At 41.7% G+C, this 22,203-nt stretch overlaps 1 protein-coding gene across 5 annotated transcripts in view; it reads left to right on the forward strand.

Annotated features, from left to right (window-relative positions):
• Window positions 1-22,203, forward strand: part of LOC126213319 (zinc finger protein 726-like) — a 113,402-nt gene that overhangs the window by 12,910 nt on the left and 78,289 nt on the right. For 4 of the 5 annotated variants that reach the window (XM_049941007.1, XM_049941006.1, XM_049941005.1 and 1 more), the window contains exons 3-5: window positions 3,963-4,025; window positions 14,525-14,617; window positions 15,528-15,608. In XM_049941007.1, the coding sequence (XP_049796964.1) occupies window positions 3,963-4,025; window positions 14,525-14,617; window positions 15,528-15,608 (237 nt within the window). The remainder of the gene's footprint in view (window positions 1-3,962; window positions 4,026-14,524; window positions 14,618-15,527; window positions 15,609-22,203) is intronic. The other variant, XM_049941008.1, reaches the window with a different exon arrangement.

A 22,203-nucleotide genomic window follows, 5' to 3' on the forward strand; every position in this document is an offset into this window, starting at 1 on the left:
CTTTAAATTCTACATTGAAAGTTCCATTATAGCTTGCAGCAGTAACATTATTTGGTACGGTAATTTCCCAAATGAATTCTCCTGAGGTCCTTAAAGGTCTCCGTAGCATTCCTACTACTTCCAGCAGTTATGTGTTGGTGGGAGAATCTTGTTCACCACCTATTGCTCCTAATTTGTCTAAATCAAGGCAGCTGTCCCTGTAACTGCAGAGCTAATGTAATCTGCTCAGAATAGAGATTACATTGTGCAATACCGCACAAGTGATTATCCCAATGGATCAATTGTGCCTGAATTTTAAGTATTTGCTTATGATGGTGCTGATTACTTTCTAAACACAGTACATTCTGACACAAGATTGTCATGGCCAGAGCTCAGGCAGCTAGTGCAACATATACCTCCATGGTGCAGTTGGTACTAATCACCAAGGGGTGGTCCACAAGTTTGGCAACACTGCCCTTACATGGAAGCTGACAAACTTTTAATTCGTAGATAAACTGTTGATTTTTCAGTGAGGACAAACTGGGACAGTTGTGGGACCCCATGTTCAGCAGTGGATACCTGCACACACACACCTCATGGTGAATGACAGTATGACACCTTCCCCCTTTACTTCCAGGAAAATAACCATCCTCTGTTTCCAACCAAACATCCAGCAGGAAAAGGGGAAATTAAGTGGAAGGACTGGATGGATTGGGGTTCACATCAGTCTCCATTGTTTATTAAAATGTTTTTATTTAAGAAAAATAACTAAAGTCAGATACATTAGCAGGATTACAAACAACACTCAGAACCTTCAAATTTAAGACATTACACACCTTAGTTTAGTGACAATTTAAATAAGGCAATAGTTAACGACTAAAGCTGTGTCTGACACCAGTTCTTAGATTTTAGATTCAAAATTTCCATCTTCAGAAACCGCAAATGAGCAAATGCTTCAACAAATGAACAAATAATTATCTGGAAACAGATGTCTCTTTAAGACAACACAGAAGCCTAACTCATCTCAAAGGTTAAAACTGAATAGCTATACTGGAAGACAGAGCAATTTATAGCTGCCTCGGGACTCCTAGAAAAAGGAAATTCTTAAAATACACCTCCAAGTGCATCTAGATAATTTAATAAAGTAAACAGGTGCACTGAGTTCTAGAGCTACCTTCAGGCAGACAGACAGAGCAAGTCTCTTTAAATCTTGCACCAGTGAGCAGTTAAGTAATTAACAAGAGAATGAGCATGCACAGATCGATATAACTGGCTTCAGACACAGTAAAAATTCTAAGGCATACTGTAGAAAATCCCTAAGTGATTCAGTATGTGAATGTGCATGCATAGCAGCTCAAGAACACCCTTTAAAAAGGAAAACCAGTAATTAGTAGTCAGAACCAACTTGTAGCAGTAAATAAATAACAGGTGAGAAAAGGTCACTCCATGACAACTTTAAAATAACAAACACTTGAACAATTAAATCTGGTAATCAGTAACTCGCCCTGAGGTGGAATAAATTTCTTTCACTCACCACCTCACAAATGGCCAGTGAACGAACACAAAAAACATTCAGTGCTCAGTAACACTTGATGGTTTTACACATTTTGCTTGTTACAGTCTGTGAGCATCAAATGTGCCTGTTACTTACCAACAGCCTATATTTTCACAAGTCTGGATGACATCTGAATGTGACGTGTGATTCACATAGAGATGATCAGCATGTGACCATTCTAACAGTGCTCGACAGTATGTACAACAAAGGCACTCGACCCAACGAACCCCCCAAAAAATCAAAATGTACAAAATTTTAGTACAAATTTCGAATAGTGATTTACGTAACTTGAGTGAAGGCAGCCCATCGGTAGCTGGCAGTGGTGAATTCCAAGAGGCTGATGTACAGAGGCAATGTTAAGAGCCATAGCTTGATAAGCATGCCCTGAGTCCAAGTCCAAAACAATCAAAGTGTGCCACAACAGTAGAAAACTGGAGCAGACTAAGGAGCATCTAAATTCCACTGTCATTCTCACTTAATACAACTGCACGGCCACGATAGTTGGGTAGATCAATTCGTCAGATGATTCTCATCAAAAACTCGGTCTAAGGCTAAACATGGTCACACTTAAAACAGTATTCAGGATTACCAAATCATCGAATCCACTGCTGAACATGGGGAATAGAATAGCAATAACAAGCTTGTCTAGTTGCTAGACACTACCCTAACCCCTTCCAAGGCAATGCCACAAGGTACTAAGTCATGCAACACAACTGAAATCGAGCAGTTTTTCAGATGAGAAAGCTTGTTGCATAATGTGACTTCCACAGAGAACAAAAAATAGCAAATACAGATAGCCAAGACCACACCAATGTAGTGTCTTATGTTAACACCTGTGCCTGCAATTATTAACTTGACAGAACTTTTGAAGGGCTACTAGTCACTCCATTCTGTCAATTTTGTCTGAATGGCAAATACTGCCGACGTACCCTGTGTGGCTCTATCGTGCCCCATGGCACCACGAGCTCCAAGCCAAAGAAGTGACATCACCAGGTGCAGGATGGGAATTCAAAGAGGTAGCCCGCCATGCCTCAGATAGTAATAATAATAAAATCATAATCATCATTATTTGTACTAGTATATTAGTATTATTGTAGGCAGTTAATTAATACAAAGGTCAATTAATAACATGTTGCTGTTTTCTTTCTATCTTCTGCCCAGCATCTCTCTTCAAGGCATCTTCTTTGCGTACACCATTTTGCTTCATTATTTTGTCGATATGCTCTTTCTGAAAGTTAAGTAGTCTTCTTTGTTTCTATCAGTAAGATGATTTCCAATAAAAAATTATTCTTTGGCTGCTAATTATCTAACATCCTCAACAGATCCCAATATCAGTTTAATGATTTTCTTCCTATGCTATTACTGTTTCATTTGTTCTCATTCCAGCACTTCCTTTGACATTATGGGTTTTTCAGTCTTGATATGCTGGTGCTGTTCCATAAATAATCTTTCCAGAACTTTGTCTTCTTTTGAGATCAGCAAGTAAACCCGTAGTTCAGATCCACAGAATAGGACTGGTGTAGCCTGTAGCTTACTCTCTCTTTTTGTACTGTTAGAAACATGCTTGTCCCAACAAAAGGAATTCATGAAGTTAGAATAGTATTAAGGAATGTGCCAAGGTAGGGTGTGTGTGTTTAATAATTTTATCATAAATAAGCATTCAGTGCAACAAGGTTTTGATGTAACTGTTCTAGACATTTTATGATTCTGGTCATAAAAGTAGTATGAGTGATGTGGTACTTGACAGTCCAGTTTCTGCTCCCCCACACAGTTGGTGTAAACTGCATTGTAATTTGATATGAACAACATCGATTTTATGAACAACATTGAAGTCATTGTTTCAGGTAGTAGCTGTGTTATTTTACTTGATTACACTACCATTATATGTATATGTAGATAATCAAGCTAGAAAATATGATTGAAAACAATAGCATAGGGAGAAGGCTGAAATGAAAGATCATAATGAATTTTCAAAGGCATTGTTATTAATCAGTCTTACAGTATTTTGCTGCCTCCCAGTGAACTATACCATAGTGAACTCATCACTGAGAATTTTGAACTCAAAAGAGAACACTTAACAATAACTACTATTTAAATGTGAATGTATGCTTTCCCGGCATATACAGCTGGCGAAGAGTTCTCGGGCTTCCAGCCGGGTGGCGGTGTCTTCAAACTGCGACGTTTCGACGAGTGACATACTCATCATCTTCTGGAGAAGTGCCAGAAGATGATGAATATGTCACTCGTCAAAACGTCTCAGTTTGAAGACACCGCCACCTGGCTGGAAGCCCGAGAACTCTTCGCCAACTACTATTTAGATATAAAGTAGTGTGACGGTTGGGGTTTATCTGTGTGATACATTTTATATAGTATGGGAGGACTGTGACTGCTTAAAAATACTTATTACAGTTTGTTATTTTTGCCACAGGCCCAAGTTTACCCATGCAGCATGAATGTAAAAGAAGAGTTGGAGAAGGGTGTGAATAAAAAGGTAATTTTAGAATTTATATGACTACATGGAAGTAATCTTGCTGAGCTGTGGTGAAAATAATGAGATGGTAATCAATTGTGTGTGTATCCACTTTAGCAGTCCTGTTTTTACTTTAGGGTAAAGATGACAGTGTTACAGTATTACAGTATGCTCCAGGTTGGAAACGAGGAAACAGGTAAAATAGAATATTTTGTTACACTTTACCCATATGGATTTAAACATTATCTTTGAGCAGGTGAAGTAGTTTAGCTTGTGTTTGTAGAATTGCTTCTTTACGTTATAAGCACAAATAAAAATTAAATGAGATAGCATTGATGAAGTCATATGAAAATTGGTACCAAGTCCCAAGACTCAAGCTGTGATTTCCTGTTTTAATGAGTAGTTCCCTTAATGGTTCCGTGTATGTGAACTCCAGCATTGGATGTTTTTATTCGCCATGTGATACTGCTGTGACAGTTACAGAATCATTCAAGAAAAATCTACACAAAGTAGTGCAGAAAAAGTAGGTGATCCTAACCTACTGAGTAGAGACTAAGATGTCTGTGCATACATTGCAAGTGGTATGGACAGGCAGTCTTGTGAAGTGCTTTTGAACAGTTTCCTGAAAGCTGTCGTAAGGTGCTAGTTTAACAGCCCATACAAAATTGAAATAGTTGAAACACTGCAACTATAAACAGGCTTGTCCTTACAGATGGTATTAGTAGAGAGAGGGGCTAGTGGCCATGATGCCAGCACAGCAACAATGGTAAATGAAACTTCTTGGCAGATTAAAACTGTGTGCTGGACTGAGACTCGAACTCAGGACCTTTGCCTTTCACGGCAATTGCTCTACCATCTGAGCTACCCAAGCACGACTCACACCCCGTCCTCGTAGCTTTACTTCTGCAAGGTTCGCAGGAGAGCTTCTGTAAAGTTTGGAAGGTAGGAGACGAAGTACTGGCAGAAGTAAAGCTGTGAGGAGGGGGCGTGAGTGGTGCTTGGGTAATTCAGATGGCAGAGCACTTGCCCGCGAAAGGCAAAGGTCCTGAGTTCGAGTCTTGGTCCGGCACACAGTTTTAATCTAACATGAAGTTTTATATCAGCACACACTCTGCTGCAGAGTGAAAATCTCATTCTGGATGGTAAATGAAGTTAATGAATCCTTTAAGAAGGCTAGGTGAATAGATTTGCTAGAAAGAGCAGGTAAGTAGTTGTTAGCATCCCATTTAAACAATGAGAATGTCATTTACTTCCAATATGATTTACATAGAGGAAGATGGGCAAACACTAAATGGACTGTAAATCACACACTGAATAAGTATGTGGTGAGTAACTGGATTACAGACAGAAAAGACCCACTGTGGTTTCATGTTAGAATTCGGAAAACACTGAGGAAGCAGACTGTTGTTCACTCGGTTCAAAAAAGTATGCACAGTGGTGACAGGCAAGTGCTAATGGAAATTCTTCTGTCTGTAAAAAGATCTATGCGTGAAGCATACAACTACCACCATCATACGTGAGCAACAGATTTTACAGAGAACATGAGACATTTCTGGTCAAAGACTTCTATCCAGGCAGTCACTGACCAATCTGGTGTGGCCTTGGAGGAAAGCAGATGATGATCACTAACCCCTCTCTGTATTGAGTTTTCAAGTTTGTGCAGGAGGATCATACAAACATATTGTTCTTTCACTGTCACACAGACTCCTGTATTGGGAACATAGTAATAGGATCCCTGGAGTAGAGAAACAACTGGAAGAGTTGAAAACATAATAGTTGCCATGTCCAAACAGAATCACAAATCATTTGTCCAGAGAGTACTCTACAGCATTGGCCTCGTACTTAGCTTGCATTTATTGCAAATCTCTCACCTAGTGCAAAGACCCAGGCAGCTGGGAAAAAGTTCAGGTGGCTTCTGTATATAAGAATGGTGAAAGAACGTACTTGCAAAATTACAGAACAATATCATAATGCTTATTTGCTCCAGAGTTCCTGAACATATCCTCAGTTCAAATGTAATTAATTTCTTTAAGACAGAAAAGTTTCTATCCACAAATCAGCATTGATTTTGTGCAATACTCATCTTGGTCCTCTGTAAAATTACATACTGTGAACCATGGATGATGGGAAACAGACTAGATTCCACATTCCTATATTTCCGGATAGCATTTGAACAGTGCACCACTGCATACGTTAAATAGAGGTATGAGCATATGGAATAGGTTCCCCGATATATGAATGGCGCAAAGACCTCTCAAGTAACAGAGGCCAGTACTTTGATCTCAACAGCGACTGTTTTCTCAGAGCCAAGAGTATCATCAATAGTGCCACAGAGAATGGTGCCATATCTATATATGAAATGATCTGATGAGCAGCAATCTGTGTCTGTTTGTTAATGGCATTGTGTGTTGGGAAGGGTCATCACTGAGTGACTATGAGGATACAAAATGACTTGGACAAACTTTTTATTTGGTGTGATGAATGGCAGGTGTAGATTTATTTTATTTATTTATTTATTTAGCGTATGGCAATGTACAAATCACGTATGAAAAATCTAAAAGTACATGACACACAAAACAGTTACAATATCACAAACAAACATCTAGGTTAGAAATATAATCGATTGCACTGTTAGTCGCATCCATGAAGTCCCTTGTTGGCCCAGGGTAGGCCCTCAGAGGGCATTCTGCCACGATATGGTGAATTGTCTGCCTGTCAGCGCAGCAGTCGCACTGTGGTGATGGCACTATGCTCCATTTGTGCAAGGAGTCCGCACAACGGCCGTGGCTCGTCCTGATCCTGTTAAGGGTAGACCAGATTTTGCGGGGCAAATCAAAACCCAGGTGTAGAAATATTCAAGTAAATGCAGATGAGTAGGAAAAACAATCCCATAATGTTAGAATACAACATCAGTACTCTACAGATAGACAGTCTGGTCAATAAAATGTTTAGGTATAACATTGCAGGGGCCGGCCGGATTGGCCGAGCGGTTCTAGGTGCTACAGTCTGGAACCGTGCGTCCGCTACGGTCGCAGGTTCTAATCCCGCCTTGGGCATGGATGTGTGTGATGTCCTTAGGTTAGTTAGGTTTAAGTAGTTCTAAGTTCTAGGGGACTGATGACCTCAGAAGCTAAGTCTCATAGTGCTCAGAGCCATTTGAACCAGAACATTGCAAAGTGATATGAAGTGGAACAAGCACATAAGGATGGTAGTAGGATGGGGAATGATCAACTTTTTTTGTATTGGGAAAACTGTGGTTCAGTTGTAAGGGACACTACATATAGAACACCATAGAATTGCCTAGTAGTAGTAGTAGTAGTTGTTGTTGTTGTTGTTGTTGTTGTTGTTGTGGTAATAGATGCCATCCACGATGCACCGTTTAGTGGCTTGCACAGTTTTAATGCAAATGTACATCCACAGCAGCCAGAAAGAAGATAAGCAAGCTGCAGATTCCATGTGAAATGCATTCTCAAGCTTTATAAGTTTGGAAAGCCCGTTTGTAAGGCTAATAAGTTGTTAACTGGCGTATCTGACAGAGCCAAGGATCGGTCATGTGCTTGTGTCAAGAAGAGAATACATGAAAGAAAGGTAAACATAAAATTAAACTAGAGGTGAAGCTGTCATCAGCCTGGAGGTTTTGAACACTGGAGTTCTCCATTGCACACCGTCCTGCTGACTACCATTTGCTGTTACCCTCTTTCCACCTCTGAACTGATTTACCCAACTAGTTACAAACTACCTGTCGTTCAGTGATCAAGGACCTTTGGATATGTAGTACCACAATTACCCATTGAGCCACCAAGTACTAGAAAAAGGCAGAAGCATTTAGCAGTAAAGTCCAGAGTTATAATCCATATAATTCCATATGGAATGCACTCCAAAAGTAGATGATGAACACACCAGAGGTCACATGACCATAAAGTGTAGTTAGCAGATTCAGTTACACAAAAAACGGTGCTGAACTGAGACCTCTCTGCCATCCGAATTGTTCATTTATGGGACAGTGGTTTGCACATGTATATAAACAGGCGAAGGTCATTCCAGTTTGTAAGAAAAGTCACAGGAAATACGTGCAAAACTACAGACATACCTAGTTGGTGCAAAAATCTTCTTGGATGATTTTGTGATCCTGTATGATGGCTCTTGAAAAAAATCAATTCATTTGCAAGAATGGAAATGGATCCCATAATTACTGGTCATGTGAAACTGTTTAGTCTGCTTCTCCACAGTGCTGCCACAATGTAGTCAGCCTGTAAAATGAGACCATAGTCTGAAGCAGTATCTGTGGGAAAGCTAGCAAAGTTGATGTGCCTTTCAATGACTCAGCACTTCTGCTATGCAGTTAGTCATTACTTTATGCTTTAAATTATATGAAAACAGTAAGATACATTAGAACTGAATGGTACAAATGGATAGGTGTGATGTACCTGCCATTACCACATTGTAAACTATACAAGTACCTTCTCTTGTGATGGTGTCCAACAGTCATAGCTAACCCACAAAACATATGGAATGAAAATGAATGTTTGCATAACTGCCTACTTATTTGTGGCAAAAAGTATTTTAAGTATAGTTATATGTTGGCAATATAAGAATACTATTGAGTCTGAGAATCCTACTTTCACTACTGTTTGGGGGTTACCACCAATAGCATGCGCTTTAATTTATTGCACAAATTTCATCCATATTCATTCTTGTCCTTTGTCTCCCTTCCACTCTTCTGACGCTACCATCCCAGAGGTGTGTCATCTGTCTCTTCAGTGTACATTCCATGGCTTGCTAAATATTTCAAGGGTTTCTGCTCAAGGTTTCAGTCAGCTTTGGTCCAAGAGTATTTTGATCATGACAACTTTCTTGGAGGGCATTACATTCAGGAACTACAACTACATCAAGAATTTACTGTTAACATGTTGATGGTAGTATGGTCTTCACTTTGTATGCAGTCTGACTAGCGTGCATTCATCAGAGGATCTCAAACAACTGCCTAGCCTAAGAAACGCTTGCTTTGTGTAGTGCACCACTGACCCATCAAGTATTCCTACAATTCTCCACCTCAGAACGCATTTCCAACAGTCTGCAGTTTGGGCAGTCAGAGAATCGATGAAGCCTTTGGTTGAGACCCTCCACTCACGCCAAACCAAAGGACTTGAATCAATTCTGGGAATTCTGATACAAACTGTATGTGCTACATGCACTCATGTGTGACACAGGGGATCTTCGCCATTTGTGCTACCTCTCAATATAAACTGAAGATGGCCTCAGAACCCAAACAATGGGTATCATTGGCACCAACATCAGCCACAACTTGTAGACAGCCACACCCTGTGTGTTTCGTGGCCACAGGCAGGATATTTTCCACATCTCAGATGAGGCTCCATGGCAGACATATTCAGTACACATAGGATTCATTTCCAGTCCTGGATGCTATTTCCCTAAGGAGCTCCATAACGCATTTGACGTTGGAGGTCCTGATTAACTAGAAAACTTCTCTCCACTTGGGCCTGTCTGGACCCTGATGAATGAACACCTGCCAGTCCACTCGCAGGGCCAATGGGTGAGGCAGCCTCCACATTCACTCTCTGCCTCAAACAGCACTAACTGTTACGACCCATTCCTCACCATTTGGTGAGGACAACTCAGCCACATTGGGTACACCACAAGGTGTTTTGACTGCAGAGCCCGTGGGCAAAATAGGTGGCACCTTAGGCATCCCATGTGATGAGACAGATTCTCGGCCCCCACTACTACAATAGGCAGCAGCCTGAATACTGCTGAACGTGGCAAAAAGCATCTTCAGCTGTTCGTGAACTGAGGCCAGCTCCTCCATCTGCACACAGTGTGCACACATTATATCCATTCCAGTACTACTATTCAAGAATTAACAGTAAAACACACAGAGAAAGCAATATATTTAGCTTGCTATTGTTCTGATGTTTCACCAGTGGAGGCTACTGCATTATTGCGCTGTGTAGATTTTAATTAAAAGAATTAAGAGCTGTGCAACAGACCACGAATACACTTTAAAGTTACTAAGATATGGGATTGCACCTCTTGACTACAAAAGCATGGAAGGAATGTAATCATAAAACGAGACGGGGAGAGGGAGGGAGGGAGAGGGAGAGAGAGAGCTACATATGAAGGGCTTATTTCAATAGTGGTACAAGTCCATTATCTTCACTTTTCTGCCTATAATGCTTCTGAAATTAATGATCCAAACAAAGAGAAAGAAAGATTCATGTCTAGCAAGAAGCCATATGCTTGAATATTTGTGGTACAACTGCAGATTTTTCAGCACTCATTTAACTTTAGGACTCTGTATCTCAAGATGAACAAAAATGGACTTGTACCACAATTGAAATAAGCCCGTCATATGTAACTTGATTCTGAAACAACCCTGATTAAATTACAGTATTGTTAGCAGTCAAATAATGTACAGGCTTCACCTTTGTTTCAAGTAATGGTAACCTAATGCATACATGCAAATTGATTTTGAGCGCTATGGGTGTTATTTCAGGCAGAATTTGGCTGCTCAGTAATGCATGGATGGAGTCACCATCACTGCAAAATAAATTTTTGTTCATATCTAATCTCAACATGTCAAATATGCATGTGTTGTCTGTTCTTTTGGACATGTCCAAGGGGACAGACAGTATTTTGATCCTGCAGCCACAGTGACTCAGGGAAAAAGGAAGTAGAGACATTAGTTGTCTGTGAGCATTAATTTACATCAATGGGGAGGGTTGAAAATTTGTGCTGGACCAGGAATTGAACCCAAGTCTCATGCGGACTGGGCATTGGCAGTGATGACTATGCCATCTGGACACAGTGGTCATCACATCTGCGTGGACTACTCTAGCATGCTTCCTGTCAGACCCAAATTCTGAACTTACACACCACTGATGCAGTGCTCATGCTCATGAACTTCCTTACACATGGTGTCTCACTGGTTCCTGTAAGAGTTAATGTGGTGTGCATCTACACTGAAAGGATCATTGGCTGACATCACCTTAATTATATATGTGGTGTCCATTCTTATCATTTAGCCAGCGTTGTGGACATGAATGTGTAATATCGGCATTCCCTATTTGTGATCATTTCTTGGTAAAAACAATTGTCACAATATGGTATAATTTTGCTTGCTGGGATCAACCCACAACAATGGGGACAAACATTCAGCCAGTGTGATATTCCTCCTCTCACTGTGCCATTATGGTCAACACTCACTCATTGTGTAGCTTCATCACTGCATCTGAAAGGGGCAACAATGCATACTGGGAGCATTAAGTGATTGACTATTGATACCTTGTATTTTCTACTGGTTTGAATAAAATATGCTTACCTTTCAGTAGGTAATTATGCATCCCCTACTGTGTTCTGCTGGTGTCGCATACTGCAGTTTGAGCCCCTGAGACAAGCAGTTGCTGGCCATTCAAAACAAACAAAAGACAACTCTGTAATATACGGGCACAAATCTATGCATTAAAGTTTAGTAAATGTGAGATTACATCTCTGAAACTTACTCATTGCTGCTACATAGGGACCCTACCATTTTCCAGAGATCAAAAACTAATAAAAGGTCTGATCTGAGTCTTAAACTCGGCTCAAACTTAGGTGATAGTAGTTCATCCACAGCTTGACTCTACAAATTAAAAGATGTTCTCTTGCCTCACTAAGAAATGTTCATTGCCTCTTCAGCCAACAGCCAAAAAGTGAGCCTAGGATGTCCTCTGAGCCCAACCAACAGATTTTGTTGTTGCACACGAACCACAGTCCACAGCTGGCCAATAGAACTTTACACCATATCTCAAATGAAACAGTGGCGGATACAGAAAAACCTCAAGGAGGGCTCACTAAAAATATCTTGAGCTACCTTTACTTCTACTGTAATAAAAGCTAATCAAGTCATATGGAAAGTGTAAGAAAGTTTTATTTAAACTGATTATACACATATACAAGACAATGCCATCTTTTGATATAAAAAAGTTAGAATTGTGGTTCTGTACATTAAATGATGAATTCTATGCACCTGTTCTTCCTGACAAATTGGTTAATTACATTGTCAGCAGGACAAGCAATGTCAGGGTCAGTGTCCAACAGAGCTAACCCATTAAGTCGATCCTCCTTCATTGTTGACCTCAGCCATGTCTTTGTACACCGCAGTGTTGAAAAACTTCTTTCTACTGTAGCAATAGACAAATATTTGGTACAGCGTGTGCAAAGTAGTCAGATCTAGGACAAAGAGACAAATCTTGCATAACAAAATCACAATCATTAAGGGCATTTATGCTCGTTGTATGTATTGAAGAGTCTGTCCCATTAGTCTCTTTTTAATCACAAAGTGTGAGTCGTCTTCAAAATACAGTAGTTCAGTTAAGCACTGGTTTAGTTTATGCACCAGATCATTACCATCATGTTCCAGTAGTTGTGATGAAAAAAGGATGTTGAATTTAAAATCATAAATATATTTTTCAGCAAAATGGTCTCTCATGCCAGTTGTAACATGGTCCAGTGTTGGAATAAAAAGTTTCTTTCCAATATGTCACAGATCCATTATTATGATCGCATTATGCTGAACGTCGAATATAATTTTGCTTTAGCCATTGCCCAATGTCCAAGATATGGTCTTGTAAGATTCTGCTGACTGGATATGTTATGCGCATGTCACATAGTGAAAATAGATTGATAAGAAACTTCCCCCCCTCTAACCTTCTCTCCCCCCCACCTTCTCTCCCCCCCACCTTCTCTCCCCCCACCTTCTCTCCCCCCACCTTCTCTCCCCCCCACCTTCTCTCCCCCCCCACCTTCTCTCCCCCCCACCTTCTCTCCCCCCCACCTTCTCTCCCCCCCACCTTCTCTCCCCCCCACCTTCTCTCCCCCCACCTTCTCTCCCCCCACCTTCTCTCCCCCCCACCTTCTCTCCCCCCCACCTTCCTCCCCCACCTTCTCTCCCCCCCACCTTCTCTCCCCCCACCTTCTCTCCCCCCACCTTCTCCCTCCCACCTTCTCCCCCCACACCTTCTCTCCCCCCCACACCTCTCCCCCCCACACCTTCTCTCCCCCCCACACCTTCTCTCCCCCCCACACCTTCTCTCCCCCCCACACCTTCTCTCCCCCCCACACCTTCTCTCCCCCCCACACCTTCTCTCCCCCCCACACCTTCTCTCCCCCCCACACCTTCTCTCCCCCCCCACACCTTCTCTCCCTCCCCACACCTTCTCTCCCTCCCCACACCTTCTCTCCCCCCCACACCTTCTCTCCCCCCCCACACCTTCTCTCCCCCCCCACACCTTCTCTCCCCCCCACACACCTTCTCTCCCCCCCCCCACACCTTCTCTCCCCCCCACACCTTCTCTCACCCCCCACACCTTCTCTCACCCCCCACACCTTCTCTCCCCCCCACACCTTCTCTCCCCCCCACACCTCTCCCCCGCACACCTTCTCTCCCCCGCACACCTTCTCTCCCCCGCACACCTTCTCTCCCCCGCACACCTTCTCTCCCCCCCCCACACCTTCTCTCCCCCCCACACCTTCTCTCCCCCCCACACCTTCTCTCCCCCCCACACCTTCTCTCCCCCCCACACCTTCTCTCCCCCCCACACCTTCTCTCCCCCCCCACACCTTCTCTCCCCCCCCACACCTTCTCTCCCCCCACACCTTCTCCCCCGCCCCACCTTCTCTCCCCCCACCCTCTCTCCCCCAATGTCTCTCCCCCCAACCTCTCCCCCCACCCACCCTGTCGCACCCAAACTGACCACCCTGTCTCCCCCGCCCCAACCGACCACCCTGTCTCCCCCGCCCCAACCGACCACCCTGTCTCCCCCGCCCCAACCGACCACCCTGTCTCCCCTGCCCCAACCGACCACCCTGTCTCCCCCGCCCCAACCGACCACCCTGTCTCCCCCGCCCCAACCGACCACCCTGTCTCCCCCGCCCCAACCGACCACCCTGTCTCCCCCGCCCCAACCGACCACCCTGTCTCCCCCGCCCCAACCGACCACCCTGTCTCCCCCGCCCCAACCGACCACCCTGTCTCCCCCGCCCCAACCGACCACCCTGTCTCCCCCGCCCCAACCGACCACCCTGTCTCCCCCGCCCCAACCGACCACCCTGTCTCCCCCGCCCCAACCGACCACCCTGTCTCCCCCGCCCCAACCGACCACCCTGTCTCCCCCGCACCAACCGACCACCCTGTGTCCCCCGCCCCAACCGACCACCCTGTGTCCCCCGCCCCAACCGACCACCCTGTGTCCCCCGCCCCAACCGACCACCCTGTGTCCCCCGCCCCAACCGACCACCCGGTTTCCCCCGCCCCAATCTACCACCCCGTCTTCCTCTCACACCTCTCCTCCCACCCCAATCTCTCTACCCTCCCACCCCTCTTCTCCCCTTTCTCTCTTCCCTCCCAGCCCCCTTCCCCCCTCTTCCCTCCCACCTCTCTTTTCCCCCTCTTCCTCTATATGACAGTGTCATGTAGGAACAAGACACAGATGCCCTGATACGTCACTCTCTTCGTTTTTCAGTTTCTTGAAGACCCATTAAGGGCTGATGACCCTAGTGTTTGGGTAAAGCAAGATCCCGAACTGAAACACCATGCTGCCGGATCTGAGCATAATGTAAGTTTTCACACAAGTGCTCTATTGTGTAGGAAGTGTAGTAAGAAACTCTAGTTAGATATGTTATTTATAGGGTATTACCAATAGCATTTTAACAGCACTTGTAACAAGCATATCTTTATGAACCATTACCCTTGCATTAATTTTTTATTGTGATTCTATGTAATGAATGCCGTAAGTACATATTTGGTGTCAACGGAGCAAGGAAGACTTCCTCTTGGAAGTAATTGTTAATCTTGTTACGTGTCTGTGTCACAGAGGTGTAACATGTGAAATTATGAAATGTGATGGGTATATATTCTAGAGTTCCCAGTCACTATTCACTGTAGTATTTACATCATTACTGAAATCCTGCTGTGGAATTCCTTATGATTTTCCCCCAGTACACATGACATAAATTTGCATTGTTCCCTAAAGAGCAGGCACTGAAAATACATTATGATATGGCAAGAAGCTGTGTAAATAACATTAAATTTGGGTAATTTTGATGCTAATGTGTGGAATGCCACATTCATTTGATTAATGACCAAAAATTCCTCTTGTTTATGGGTTTACTGTTGGAAGATTACTTGCATCTCTATATTATCTGAGTTTAATTTTGAAATGTTGCCACACACGTATATCAAATTTGTATATGGGACTACGACCATCTGATAGAGTAGGCCATAGTGCCTCTGAAACCAGAGTGGATTATGTAACAGGTTAAGAAAGTGAAAGTATGCCAAATAAATACTGCACAATGGCTGATAGCAAAATCAGGGGCAATAGAACTGATTTGGATGCATTCTGACACACTCTCCTCCCAATTGATAAGTTGGATGATACTAATGAGAAAGGAATATTGAGAGCTGTCATATACACACAGAAGATAGCAAGCAGTTATAATTCACAGATTGTTTTCTTCTTTCAGTCTGTTGAAGATCCATTGGGAATGTATTGGCCCAATAATTTTATCAAGGAGGATCCTGAATTAAATATAACTGAGAATACTGTAAGTATTTACATCTCTGATGTATTGCATGTATTCAACTAGTAAGTCTTTTGTTAAGTGTGTAGAGTAAAAGATGCATTGCAGTGGAATTGTCACATATTGTCAGTTTTCTGGAATTTGTTGCTGTTCGTAATTGTTGAGTACTCTTGTACTCCTGCACTTGACTTTCATATCACCTCTCACGTTCTGACTGTTTTAAATAGAAGTGGTTGGGGACTAGTAGCTGGTATAATCCTGTTCTCTGTAGCCCTTGTTGATATCAACTACATTGTATAATGGTTGTTTGTGATGGTCACGAAATTCGCATTTAGATGAAGTGTAAGTTCTAATAGTGTAGGTGATTTGAGAAATATTCCTACTTTCAACAACTTCTGATAAATAGAATTCAAAAGAACACTGGTGGTTCTTATATTTTGTGTGAATCATAGTTATTCTTGAGTTTGTCCTAAAATTTTTGTGGGATTTGAAAAACAGAGATGAAATTTGTGGGTTCTAGATCAGCCCCGATATGTTGACCACAACCTGTACATATTGTGGCAGCTTCTGTGGTACCTGTTGTATTACTTATAAAATTTTCATTCATAGAAAAACTCTGTGTATGTCTTATGTCTTTTGGTGAATGATTGTACATAGCTGAAGCCATGTATGACCTCACCATTTGAGTCCTGGCAGATCTAAAGAAGAAAGATTATTTTTTAAATATGCTTTATGACCTTGCTAAGGGAAGGAGAAGCTCACATTGATAAACGTGTCACAGGAATGAAATTAGACAAGTATTGGGGAGCATTCAACACACATTTGCGAAGGTTGGGTACTGGCTCACTCTTGATCTCATTGTTCATAAACAAACTTGCAGTTACAAAGCATTCTTCAGGCACGAAATGTTGGCTTCTTCAACACAGAAATGTGTGGTGGTTATACAAGCATACAGGTCAAGGAACCAAATGATCATGCTAGGGACAGCTCAGAGAGTGTGTAGAGGAGAGTAGCTGATTCACAGCTAACAGGCCAAGACTTTGTCACAGAGATTCATGTTGTGCCATTTTAAACAAATGAAAGGGATGCATTGGCATCGAAAGTAGACAGGACAGTAAGTGAAACAGTAGTAGTGTTGTTCCACAAGAAGGGTTTTACAGAAATGAGAATGCCATGCATAGTAGTCAGGGATGTGCATATGAGGAGTTTGGCTAAAACAGTGATCTGTAGTGTGTCCTAGGGCATAGCTGTAGTTATCAAAGTGGCTGGATTGCCATGAAAATACAAAAGGCCGTACTGGCCTTTGTATGCAGCCCAAGAGATCACAAGCCGAGCAATATGTCTCCATGGCACCAGGGCCCGAGGTTCAGGGATAGTGTCGACTGCATGGAGTGCTGCTCCCATAGCAAGCGTTCAGAACAGTGTGTTGCTGATTGTGTGGTCCGGAATACCATGTCATGTGGTTGGCACTGAAATCACTGACGTGTACCCCACTTGTTACTTTGAAAATATGTAACTTAGATTAACCCTTTCCACTCCAATGTCGAGTGCCACTCGACATCGCGAAATTTGTTTTCCGCTCGGATGTCGAGCCTCATTCAACATGACTTTTCTAAGCTCTCAGATGTATTTTGAGTCTACTAGGCATTATTGCTGCAGTGTGCTGCCATCTAGGAGAACTAGTGTTAACTCTGTCTCGAACAGTAGCAGCTGTGTTAAGTCAAAGATTGTAATTATTACGTTCAAGTCCACGCGCTCAAAATGGCTAGTTCTTCACGTAGTCCTTTCTGAGGAAGAGATTTTAGATCTTTTGGAGCACTCGTAAGTGAAAACGAGAGTGAAAATGATTTTGATTATGATAGTGATTCTTTTCAAAACAATTCGAGTGACAATGACAAAGAAAACAGTGACAATGTGCATGTTTCTAGTGATTCAGCAGAGGATTTGTGGCGAATGTGGAGCGACACTGACACTGAATTCACAGATTTTCCTTTTGACGAATCAAAGTGGGGTTTTATAACAGAAAGTAGTTCTGTTCCATCATCGCCCATCGGATTCTTTCAATTAATTTTTACAGATAACATATTTCAACAAATAGCAGATGAAACGAATAGGTATCCTACATCAAAAATACGTAAAGTGATACCACTTCCACAACATTCTGCATGATGGGACTGTTACTATGGAAGAAATGAAACGCTTCCATGGTGTGCTGTTGAATATGGCATTACAAAAGTGTAAGAACTTGCAGGATTTTTTTTTCAAGAGAATGGTTACAATCATCCAACTTCTTTCCTGACTGTTTTAGTCGCCAACGATTTATGCAAATTTTCTGGGCACTTCATGTCTTTAATCCGACAAGTGCTACACATGTCAACAGTCAGGTTCAGTCACATCTGAGTAAAGTGACAAATGTACTGAATTACTTGTCTGGCACGTTTCTCGAACTTTATCGACCATATCAGTATTTAGCTGCTGATGAATCTACAGTATCGTTCAAGGGTTGTGTATTATTCAAAATGTACAATCCTCAAAAACCAACAAAATGGGGACTCAGAGTTTATGTAATTTCGGATTCATCAAATGGTTATATCTGCAGTTTGATACCCTATTTTGGCGCTGTAACAACTGAGGCATTGATTTGTCCACACTTGAATTTTTCTGAGAGAATAGTTCTTCAGCTGCTAGCTAATATCGGAAATGCTACAGGGCAATCAGGGTATCATTTGTACACTGACCATTTTTATACAAGTGTTGTATTAGCTTATGAGCTGTTGAAACAGAACATTCATCTCAGGAACGATTTAGGCCAATCGCAAAAACCTTCCAGCTGCAATCAAGAAAGGAGCTCTGTGTCTAAGGAAGCACGAATTAAAATGCCTCTGCAACAACAAAATGATGGTTCTGGCATGGCAAGATAAACTAACAGTTCTCATGCTTTCTACAAAAGCCAATAACTCAGTGTCACTTATAGAAAAGAAACAGAAAGGAAAGGGAAGAAATAAAGAAACCAAATGTGATTATTGATTATACTTGAAAGATGGGTGGAGTTGATCGATCTGACCATTTTACTTCCAGTTACGGTTTTCTAATGAAAAGTCTCAAGTGGTGGCGAAAACTATACTTCTGGCAGTTGGAGGTAGAACTTGTAAACAGCTATTTACTATACAAGAACCATTGTAAGAAAAATAACTTGACAATACCGTCTCACAAAGCATTCTGTAAAAGTGTTATAAGACGATTATTTGTGAAGGAAGAACTCAAGGAGAGAAACGAGGACGTCGTTCAGCTTCTGATGATGAGGAACACTTGAATGGAAAGTTGCACATTATCAACAAGCTTCCTGGGAACAAGCATAAGGACTGTGCAGTGTGCTCAGACAGAAAAAAGAAAGGTGGCAGGTGCGAAACTGTGTATTACTGTGAAACATGCTCAGGAAACCCAGCTCTCCACCCTGAAGAGTGTTTCAAAAAATACCACACAATGGAAAGTTTTGTACTGTAAAAGCTTACGTAAATATATGAATGAAAGCACACATTTTGTTTTAATGTATACCCCAATTGTTTACCAGGGCCACATTGTTTCCACAAAGAAATCCGCGCAAATCTCTGCGGTGCACTGCTGCCCAGGCAGCAGCGATTTAAATAAGAGCACGCGGAGCCGCCATGTGTCTGCCTTATGGAGTGCAAATGGTTAAACAGTGGTAGACATCTGAGAAATCTATGAACAGGCTGTGTGACCATAACAGTGATCCTGAGTAGTACATGCAGTTGTGCAGTGAATATCTTAGCTCTGTCAGCTAGAGGGACATGCAAACTTTGTGGTCTTGGGAGCATAAAATGCAAGAGCTTAATAATGATGCAGATAAATAGGGCTGACCATTTTGATAGTGACACATGGCCAGCAAGATTCTGTATTAATTGTGGAATTGGGAATTTTATTAGGTAATTGCATGAGAAGCTAGAGCAAGCTATCAAGATAACAAAGTAATACTTTGTTGGAGAAGAAATTCAGTGCCAGGCTGTTACATCTGTTACTGGTAGGTTCAAACAACACACAAGTATAACGGACATACTTCAGGAACTCAAATGAGAATTCCCAGAGGGAAGGTGATGTTCCTTCTAGAAACACTATTGAGAAAATTTAGAGAACTGCCATTTGAAGCTGACTGGTGAACGATTTTGTTGTTTCCAACATACACAGCACATAAGGACTATGAAGGTGAAATTTGAGAAGTCAGGGCTGATTGAGAGGCACATATACAGTCTTTTTCACTCATATTTGTGAGTGGAATGGGAATGGAAATGACCAGCAGGGTTATGGGGTACCTTTCGCGATGTGCCATTAAGTGGATAGCGGAGTATAGATGTATGTGGAAATACTTGATAAAATAAGTAGCTGACCAATGTAGTAGGAGCAGCAATGATATTTTTCATAGCAGTAAATGTACATATACATACATAGAAAATAATCTATTACTAGTTCCCTTAATTAGCCATGTGAGTAGATTAGCACTAGTCACAAACAGCTGGTTGTCACTACACTTCACAGAGATAAATCCCTGTGGGAGCTTCTGCCTTAAGATTTTCAGTGTGGCTAATCCCACATCCATCCACATCTTCATTTATGGAATGCAATGTGTAAATTAAAGAATGAACAAATGAATAATGTTCACACCATATCTCTAGCCAGAGCAGAGGTTACAGTGTTGAAAGCAAATTTAATTTTCTGAAAAACATTCTGAAACATTCAACAATAGGTGCAACCCATCAAGACAAATTAAGATCATCATATTTCACTGAAAGAAGTTATACCTGTATAAGCAATTCCTCAGGATGTTTAAAATCAGAAGATTTCGCAAGGCTATAACTTTATTTATTACAAAGGTACAGAATTGGGGTCAGATTTTTACCTCTATACATGCCTGCAAAACCTTTATTTACAAAGGAAACATTATTTTCTCATTGCTCACATTTTGTGTGTGTGCACATACAACATTAAGGTACTTTTCACAGCTGTGTTTAGGACCAGATTCGTCATTTACTGATCACAAATATCAAAATCCTTTTCTACACATTTAAGCATCCAGACAATAGACTTGATCCTTGCATTTGCAAGCATGTCAGTTTAGGAAACTCGCTGCTGTTCCCGTGTAGCATCATAATTCAGCGAGTGTTGTTGGAAGAGGAGGCACATAGGTAGAGCCTTTCACAAACTCCCACCAATAAAAAAGATACCATACTGTGAGATGAAGCAAATTTCATGGTCAGGTCTGCAGCCCCTTTAGCTGATCAATGCAGGTTCCAATGCAGTGGTATACCATCTATATGAAAAATTATATTTCTGATAATTTCCCATCTCTTCTGTTTTTTGGCCATCTATGTGTTTTCTAATATTGTCAACTTTCTTCAGTTTGTTACAGAATTCGCTTCTCTTCAGATTCAGTTCAGTGCTATCTCATCAAACTGTTCATCACATTACTTACGTTTAGTAATAACTCCTGATCACTACCAATGATCACTACCAACAAACTTCCTGCCCCATATTGCACACCACTTTACCCTTATTAATGTTGCAGCTACCAGTTCAAGTCATCCCTTGAAGACTCATTTTATAAGATGGAAAAGCAATCAGAAATGACCTGCTACTGGAAGAAGTAGATACTACTGGTTACACAGTAAATGAAACATACTGCGTACAATTCCTTGGTGTCTGCTTGGGTTTCAATTGAAATGGGGTCCAAAAATTGGTAAACTTGTCAAGTTGATCCCCTCAGCATTACTCATCTACAGGCAATTACGATGGCATCTTTTGGAGTTTTCACTTGTTTTTGGAATTATCTTCTGGGAAAACCAACCATAAATAAATGAAATATTAATGTTATTTAATGTAAAAGGCAATAGGGAGTTCCATAGTGACATGTAGATGCAAAGTGTTCACATCACATTCCTACTACAAGCTTGTATAGGATAAATAGTGTTCATTGCTGCCATGCACTATTAAATTATCCTATAGGCTAGGACTGAGTGAAAGAGTGCTGGGAAGCATTTGTGCATGTAGACACTCTGGAGGAACATTCATTAATTGCAGGGCAGAGAGATATGAGCTTTTTGGTTAACTCGTTCTCATGCTGGTGCCTCCTTAATTTATTATCAATCTGAATGCCTAAGAACTTAACTCGTGGAACCTCATCCAGTGTCTGTCATTGATATCTCCTTGTATCTGTAAGTCATTTGAATTTGTTTGGAATTGCATGATGTACGTTTTTGTAAGTATAAAGGTTGAATTTTTGTGCTGTTGCCTGTAAACCAGTTGCAAGCATGTTCCATTATTCTCCTGGCTGTTTCTAGTATGAATGTGTTTGGCGATTATCAGTGTACTTGTTATCGGCAAGCATTGCAGATTTTGAAGGCATCTCCAATGATTTTAGCACAACATTTATGTAGGTCTGGATAAATCAAGTGCTGAACCCTGTGGGACATCATATGTATTGTTTCCCCATTCTGTATTCAGTTTTCCTCCCAAGGTATCATTTATTACTATGAACCAGTTTATTGTTGCTAAGCTGAGATTCTGTTCTTGTAAGTGTTATTCATTTAACACCACAACACTTGTAGTT

Source organism: Schistocerca nitens, chromosome 11 (assembly GCF_023898315.1).
Source record: "Schistocerca nitens isolate TAMUIC-IGC-003100 chromosome 11, iqSchNite1.1, whole genome shotgun sequence".
Lineage (NCBI taxonomy): Eukaryota > Metazoa > Arthropoda > Insecta > Orthoptera > Acrididae > Schistocerca > Schistocerca nitens.